The sequence below is a fragment of the Heteronotia binoei genome, chromosome 14 (assembly GCF_032191835.1).
Source record: "Heteronotia binoei isolate CCM8104 ecotype False Entrance Well chromosome 14, APGP_CSIRO_Hbin_v1, whole genome shotgun sequence".
NCBI classification, from domain to species: Eukaryota; Metazoa; Chordata; class Lepidosauria; order Squamata; family Gekkonidae; genus Heteronotia; species Heteronotia binoei.
In genome coordinates, this window is record NC_083236.1 from 67,695,790 (window position 1) to 67,704,246 (window position 8,457).

At 51.3% G+C, this 8,457-nt stretch overlaps 1 protein-coding gene across 1 annotated transcript in view; it reads right to left on the reverse strand.

Annotated features, from left to right (window-relative positions):
• The window catches only part of SLC7A5 (solute carrier family 7 member 5), an 82,581-nt gene extending 74,397 nt beyond the window's left edge, over positions 1-8,184 (reverse strand). The window contains exon 1 of the mRNA XM_060253859.1: positions 7,623-8,184. Within this exon, the coding sequence (XP_060109842.1) occupies positions 7,623-8,184 (562 nt within the window). The remainder of the gene's footprint in view (positions 1-7,622) is intronic.
• Positions 8,185-8,457: the final 273 nt, after the last annotated feature.

Genomic DNA, 8,457 nt, shown 5'->3' on the forward strand with positions numbered 1-8,457 from the left:
CAGCACAGACATTTTCCTCCAGATTTCGAGGCAATAATTCCGAGCAAGAGGCATCAGCTATCAGAAACTGTTAAATAAACTAACTATTGCGAGAGCGCTAATCTTTTACGCATATTTTAAGTTTTAAAAAAATCTTTTAAATTGTGTTTTTGTCCTTTATAAAATTTGTATCACCATAGGTCTCCAGACTCTTTTTTGTTGGGATTGCAAATGGAAAGTTTTCCGAAACAAGATAGAACGATGGTGTGGTACCTGCTTTCAGCTGCAAAGACATCGTACGCGCAGTCATGGAAGCAAGATAAAATACCAGAGAAATGGGACTGGGTTTTTAAAGTTTTGTCATGGAGTGAGATGGACAAAACTTACAAGAATCTTAAAAGATTATGATTTGGAGAAGTTTAGGAAGGACTGGGAGAAATTTCAAAACTATGTTGAAAAACAATGGAAAGTAAGGGGAAACTTAGTGATTTTTGGCTAAAAGTTGAATGGAGTAATGGACTATAGTTTAAAAAGACTATAAAGGGAAAATTTCTCTTTGAAAAATGAATTTTTTTTATGTTTTAATTTCTTCCGTATTGGCGTAAGGTTTTAAAATGGAGATTCTTGATTTGTGAAGTTACCTTTCTTTCTTTCTTTTTTTCTTAATTTAGTAAACACCGGCGGAGGTGAAAAAAGGGGGGGGGGGAGTGGAGAGGGGGAAAAGCGATGTATTGTTTATATTTGGTTTTATTTTTAAAAACTTTTTAAAGATTATTGTAACAATATATTGCAAATGAATAAATTGTTTGAAACTAAAGTTTGTATCACCACTCCCCCCGCATGACATTTTATGACACTCACGTCGGATCCAGACATCATCCCAAAAGAGTTTGACACCCCTGTTTAAAGGCATGCAAGAAGATGCAACACCTTCCAGAAGCAGCTCAGGAAAAGAGATTATATGCCCATTAAATAACCTTCTTCCATTTTCCTCAACAATCCTGCAAGGTAAATCCTGGAGAGAGAGAAAGTTTGTGTGTTATGATTGCCCCGTCAGTAAAAACGATATTCACAAGATCTCATGCCACCTTGCTTCCAATTTTAGGAGAGGTGATGTCGGAAAGGATCGCGTTACCTTCTGCAGTAAACATCACAACTGTTGCTTCTTCCCTTCCAAAAAGAAGTTTCCCCAGCCTCCCTCCCACTGCCGATCGCTTTAACAGCCCTGCTTCTCCCCTGCCCCCCCCAATGTCAATATGCCCCCCTCGCACTTTGCTTTCTTTCGCACAACGTGGCTAAAACCCGAGGACCCGGAACTTCCACCCCCAGGGCTGGAGAGCACTGCAGTCGGCAAACATTTAAGTGTTTGCAGGAGCAAAGAGGCTCAGACGCTTCAGCGACCAGACTGGGCTTCATAACCCTTATTTATTGTAGCTGCCTGAGAACTTCCAGACGCCCGCCGAGCCGCACGCAGTCCAGATTATTTCACAATCCAAAAGCTGCCGCTTCCAGAGCAGCTGGTTCCTCAGGAGCTGGCTGCCCCAAATGGCAAAACGAGGACGCTTATTCCCATGCACAGCCCTTCTCCAGAAACACCCCCCCCAGTCACATCTTTCAACTTCTTGCAAGGTTTGGAGCCACTAGAGATCCTTGTACAGACCCTTCTGCGGGATTTTTTTTTTAAAAAAAACTGCAAACAGCAATGATAGGGGACCCCCACAGCAAGAGAGAACAATTATCTCAGTGTCCGTATGTTCCCCGCCCCCCCCACAAGGCAGAGAGCAAAAGGGAAGGGGTGCCTGTATGCAAGATGGGGATGACTTGACTTAGCAGTAGTCTGCGCGAAAAGGATCTAGGGGTCTTAGTGGATCATACGCTGAACAACAGTGTGATGCGGCGGCTAAAAAGGCAAATGCAATTTTGGGCTGTATCCACAGAAGTCTAGTGTCCAGATCACGTGATGTGATGGTATCGCTTTACTCTGCTCTGGTAAGACCTCACCTGGAGTCTTGTGTTCAGTTTTGGGCACCACATTTTAAGAAGGATATAGACAAGCTGGAACGGGTCCAGAGGAGGGCGACGAAGATGGTGAGGGGGTCTGGAGACCAAGTCCTATGAGGAAAGGTTGAAGGAGCTGGGCATGTTTAGCCTGGAGAGGAGGCGGCTGAGAGGTGATAGGATCACCATCTTCAAGGACTTGAAGGGCTATCATAGAGAGGATGGTGCAGAATTTCTGCGGCCAAAGAAGGTAGGACCAGAACCAATGGGTTGCAATTAAATCAAAAGAGTTTCTGGCTCAACATTAAGAAGAACTTCCTGGCTGTTAGAGCAGTTCCTCAGTGGAACAGGCTTCCTCAGGAGGAGGTGGGCTCTCCTTCCTTGAAGATTTTTAAACAGAGGCTAGATGGCCATCTGACAGCAATGAAGATCCTGTGCATTTAGGGGGAGGCGTTTGTGAGTTTCCTGCACTGTGCAGGGGGTTGGACTAGATGACCCTGGAGGTCCCTTCCAACTCTGATTCTATGATTCTATAAGAACACCAAACCGGGACAAAGCAAGCGTGCCCTTGCAATGCACACCAGATCCAAGCACCCCACCTCACTTCAAAAGGAAATCCGGGGTGCAGTCATGGATTCTAGCAATGCCCCAAGAACGAGGTTCCTCTCTGCCGCTTCCTCATTCTTTCTCTGAACAGCAAGCCCGAAACTTCCCCAGTTAAAAAGGTCAAGGTGGTCCCCTGTGCAAGCACCAGTCGTTTCCGCCTCTGGGGTGACGTCACTTTCACAACGTTTTCACAGCAGACTTTTTACGGGGTGGTTTGCCATTGCCTTCCCCAGTCTTTTACACTTTCGCCACAGTAAGCTGGGGACTCATTTGACCGACCTCGGAAGGATGGAAGGCGGAGTCAACTGCAGCTTTACCACTCTGTGTCACAGGACTCACCACAGTTACAGATGTGTTAATGCTTGTTCCGCTACTACCACGGTGTATGAAATCCGTTTTTCTCTAAGAGGAAACCTGCAATGCAAACAGTGCCATAAGTCTAAAGCAACTGACAAGAGAGCTCTCCTGCCCGGTTTTTAAACTACCGAAACCACAAACAAAGTGCAAAAGCAAGCGTACAACAATAAACATTCGCAACAGACAACAAGGCGTCTATTAAAGTGCTGTCATCTGTTGGAAACAGTTATTGTTGTACGACTCCTTTTGCACATTGTTTGTGGTTTCGGCGCCATGCAGCGTGCTTCCAGTTTTTGTATTTGTGACCGTTTTAAACGACCGGTGGATTTCTCTTTGCATTGTTTGTGTGCTTTCAGACTCCCTGGCAAAAGCACGGGGGTGCTCCCCCACCCCCCAAAAAACAAGAAGTCTCGACTGTGACACAAAAGAACACTTGATCTTCCACCCCTCACCTCACTGCTTGCTTGCAGAATGTGAGGGCGGCTGCTAGGCCCAGATTACCTGCACCAGGGAGGAAATCTAGAAGCTCAACAGCAAGCCACCCCAAAGAGGAAATACTGAGGGGACTGGGGGGGGGGGGGAGGAAGATGCGCAATGAGACTTCATCAAGGCGGCCAGGGGTCATTTAATAGAAAAAGAGGTACTGGAGCTCATCGGCATACCTCATTTGCCTATGCCACACACCCCTGACATATCCAGAAGGTGTACGCAATTATATCAGCTCAGCATCTACCTTAAAATGCTTCTTGGATTATAATTGTCATAATAAAACCTGACTCCCATCATACTTTTTAAAATCCTTTCTCCTCTGTGGCCACAGTGGCATGAGGAAGATTTCCATCTGTCTGCTTTAGATGTTTTGGTGATTTCCCCATTTTTTTGTGGGGAAAAATATTAGAAAGTCTGTCGGATCTTAAGAGTTCAGCAAAATTCTCAGAGGGTTTGAACGATGGAGCCCAGAAGCAAGTATTTTTTTGGGGGGAGGGGGCACAATAAAAAAATTCGGAGGGGGCACAAGAAAACAATAAAATTTAGAGGTTCCGGAACTCCACTCCTGTGAGCTCCTGCCCAAAATGAGGCTTGAGGCGACCAGTATGAGAAGACCTGCTCAGGGAGCACATAATTTGCCCCCAGGTGCAGTTAAAGGCTGCAAAGTATTGCAAACAAGGACAATCTTGGACTAGGCAGGTGAGCCTAAGAGAGGGACTCGCTGAAGAACTCTCCTTCGGGAGAGATTCTCAAGACGATCTGCGACCACAAGGTCAGGGCAGGTGGGCCCAAAAGAAGAGGCAGATCACCACTTTTAGAAGCAGCCTTCCCTAGAAACATGCCCGCTGGAATTCCCACTGGCCCAAAGGCATCACCGCCAGGCTTTGCATCACACAGATGTGCACAAGATGGAAATTAGGGGGGCTTTTGGCCAGAGCCAGGCCAAACCGGTTCACAGCGCTGGACTTGAACACGCACACCCAGCCTCCCCCCAAAGCCCCCTCAGTTCCAGAGGCAGGAACTGTATTCCAACATATTTCTTTTTTAGGATAGTGTATCAGAATAATGTTTTTTGCACTGATACTCAAACAAGGGATGTCGGCTGTTTATCTCATTACATATACCAAACCCATCCTCCACTATATTTTAATGTATTTTTTTTTCCTAATGGCAAACTAATATGATATATATATATTTATGTTACATGTTAAAAGGTAAATTATTTGGACAGGAAAAACTTCTGGGGGGGGGGGGAAATGACTCAGGCTTATTAGCAATAGAATAATTAACAGGCATTCTCACATTCTGACATGTGGCTGTTTTATTGGTTTCCCGCACTAACGCAACCCAGATAAAGGTTTTCTGAATTTGCTAATTCTACTATTCTGCAATTGGATTCTAACTTTGTCCCACTTCGCATTCTAAACCGCACCAGCTATACGCATCTCTGCTTACTGTACCCCATTTCATCGCCTGAAGAAGCGTGCACGCACACGAAAGCTTACATTCTGAAAAATATATATATATATTGGTCCAAAAAGCGCTACTGGATTCCTGCTTTGTTCTATTGATTTAAACCAACGCGGCCGCCCACCTGGATCTATCTAGAGGCGGGAACGCTCGGCTCCAGATTCTCTGAATTGGCTCCCGAATCAGTGGGCCGATCTCAGCCCAAACTCCTCTTGGTTGTGCAGAGGTCAGTTAAGGAAGAACCAAGAGACGCTGGGCAGCTGACGTAAAGACAGACAGATCTCAGCCAGGCTGCTAGATCAGAATTTCTCTCCCCCCCCCCCCCCCCCCGGAAACAGCTCTGCAATGTCACCTGACGCGCTTCATCCTGGGGAACGGGGCCTTCTGAACTCTGTGATAACCCACCCCCAACTCACACCCACTTGCTGGCTGGGCTTAAAACTCCCAGACACAGTTCATGCATCAGACAGGCAAAAAGCAAACTTCCTCCACGAGACATTCATTAATCTTTAAGGTGCTATTTGATGCTCACTGGGGCCATGCCCACGCTGCATAGCAAGGTTAGGAGACCTGATCTGTGGCTGGCTCTGCCGCTGGGCAAACTAGGCAACTGCCTAGGGCGCCGATTTTATGGGGGCACCAAATTGGGTGCCCCCCCATGTGACTGGGTGATGTTATCAGTGCAATGGGGGCGCCAGAAGTCAGCCTCGCCTAGAGTGCCGGACAATCTAGGGGCAGCCCTGGGTGGAACGGCCTTCAAACCAGGCATGTGACCCTCAAAGAGAAAGGTCCTTTCAAACACCGTGACCCTGCCCAAACAAGCAGAGACATTTGTTTCCAGTGGCTGGAGAGGATGGGTGCTGGTCATCTAAGGATTAAGGCTGAACTTCATGGAGATGTACCTTGAGGGCGCTTCTTCAAAACAAAAGCCTTCTCTCTCTCTGTGTGTGTGTGCTTCTAAAAAAGCCTTATGATAGCTCCGATAGCTCCGTCAGGCCCCACCCTCCGGTTATCCTCTTTCCACGGACCAGATAATGCCTCGGTGACCATGCAAGATCTACAACTCACACAGACACGTGGCTCGCACACTGTTTATCTGCCGTCGTCACGCTCTGCTCCAGAGCGCCCCCCAAAACTGCTCCTCGCACACCATTCATTCTACCTGCTTTCTTGGCATGGCAGGCTGCCCGAGAACAGGCAGCGTTTTTCTCTGGCTTTGGGCCAGCTCACAGCTTTTGTGAGCAGCTTTCCCTAGAAAACACTCTCGCCGTCCAAAACCCCTCCACTGGCCCAGAGGCGTCCCCATCAGGCTCCACATCTGCAGGGAGAGGAGTCATGCACGCACAAGGAGCAAACCCACACTTCCCATTCTTTTCAGCGGATGGCACAGGGATTTCAAGCAAAAAGAGACAAGTAGAGGAGGTTTTGTCCTTACCCATCCCTGCATAGCAACCGGGAGCTTCCGTGGGGATCTCCTCGCCCAGGACGATCTTGAGCTGACCCAGCTTAGTTTCTGAGACCAGACATGGCTGGGCTCACTTGAGCCATTCAGGTGAAAGCAAGAGACGAACAGAGTGCGGTTTGCCACAGCCTGCCTCTGCAGAGTCTTCCTTGGTGGTCTCTCATTTAAGTACTAACTGGGGCTGACCGGGCTTAGTTTCTGAGATCTGACCTGACTGGGCTAGCCTGGCCAATCCAGGTCATGGCAAGAGACGAACAGAGGCGGTTTGCCACCACCTGCCTCTGCAGAGTCCTCCTTGGTGGTCTCTCATCCAAGTACTAACTCTGGCTGACCCAGCTTAATTTTTGAGATCTGACCACCCAGGTCAAGGCAAGAGGCAAACAGGCGATTTGCCACCACCTGCCTCTGCAGAGTCCTCCTTGGTGGTCTCTCATTTAAGTACTAACTGGGGCTGACCTGGCTTAGTTTCTGAGATCTGACCTGACTGGGCTAGCCTGGCCAATCCAGGTGAAGGCAAGAGACGAACAGAGGCGGTTTGCCACCGCCTGCCTCTGCAGAGTCCTCCTTGGTGGTCTCTCATCGAAGTACTAACTCTGGCTGACCCATCTTAATTTTTGAGATCTGACCACCCAGGTCAAGGCAAGAGGCAAACAGAGGCAATTTGCCACCACCTGCCTCTGCAGAGTCTTCCTTGGTTGTCCGAGTACTAACTGGGGCTGACCCGGCTTAGTTTCTGAGATCTGACCATCCAGGTGAAAGCAAGAGACAAACAGAGGCGGTTTGCCACCGCCTGCCGCTGCAGAGTCTTCATTGGTGGTCTCTCATCCAAGAACTAACTGGGGCTGACCGGGCTTAGTTTCTGAGATCTGACCACCCAGGTCAAGGCAAGAGGCAAACAGAGGCGATTTGCCACCGCCTGCCTCTGCAGAGTCTTCCTTGGTGGTCTCTCATCCAAGAACTAACTGGGGCTGACCGGGCTTAGTTTCTGAGATCTGACCACCCAGGTGAAAGCAAGAGACGAACAGAGGCGGTTGGCCGTTGCCTCCCACTGCAAAGCCACCCCTAGCCCCTTGGGAAATGTCCCCTTCAAGCACTAACCAGGGTTGGAGCCCTGCTTAGCAGCCAGGATCGGGCCCCAGCTGGGCTAGCCTGGGTCATGCGGGGCCGGGCAACGCCAGGCTAGGGCTGGTTCCAGTTCCTGGGGGGGGGGGCGAGGTAGGTAAGGCACTCTGCACATGCTCGGGGGGGGGCGCATACTCACGGACGCAGAGGCAGGCGACGAGCTTGGCGGCGGCGTCGGGGACGAGGCAGGTGGGGAAGAGGGGCTTGAGCAGGTAGGTGGCGAAGACGAAGGCGACGATGTACTGGGACGAGGGCCGGATGATGAGCAGCTCGACCCAGAGCTTGAGGAAGGCGGGCAGGGGCCCGTAGACCTCCAGCACGTAGGCGTAGTCGCCGCCGGACTTGGAGATGGTGGTGCCCAGCTCGGCGTAGCAGAGGGCGCCCACGATGGAGAAGACGCCGCAGGCCGCCCACACCACCAGCGACAGGCCCGGCGAGCCCGCCTCCCGCAGCACGCCCGTGGGCGCCACGAAGATGCCCGAGCCGATGATGGTGCCCACGATGATGGCCACCCCGTTCACCAGCGTGATGGTCCGCTTGAGCGCCACCTCCTCGCCTTCCCCGCCGCAGGCCGGCGCCGCCGCGCACCCGTTCTCCTGCGCCGGGCCCCCCGCGCCCGCGCCGCCGCCGCCGCCCGCCAGCATCTTCTCCTCCTCCGGCCCCGCCGAGCCGCGCTTCTTCACCCCGCCGCCGCCCGACATGGCCGGCGAGGAAGGAGGCGAGCTGCTGCCCTGCGCTTGGAGGAGGGCGCACGGCTCAGGGCGCACGGCGCAACGCGCGTCCTCCTTTCCTCCCGCCGGGGAAGGGCGAAGGTGGCAAGGAGGCCGCGCCGAAACAAGCCCCGCGCCGCGCTCGCCCCACCGGCTCGGCCGCCTTCTCCAACCGCCGCCTTCTTCGCGCCGCCTTATAAGGCCGGGAGGCCGGCCCCGACCCGGCGCCGCCCCCAGCACCACGTGCGCCCTCGCCCGCCAGCC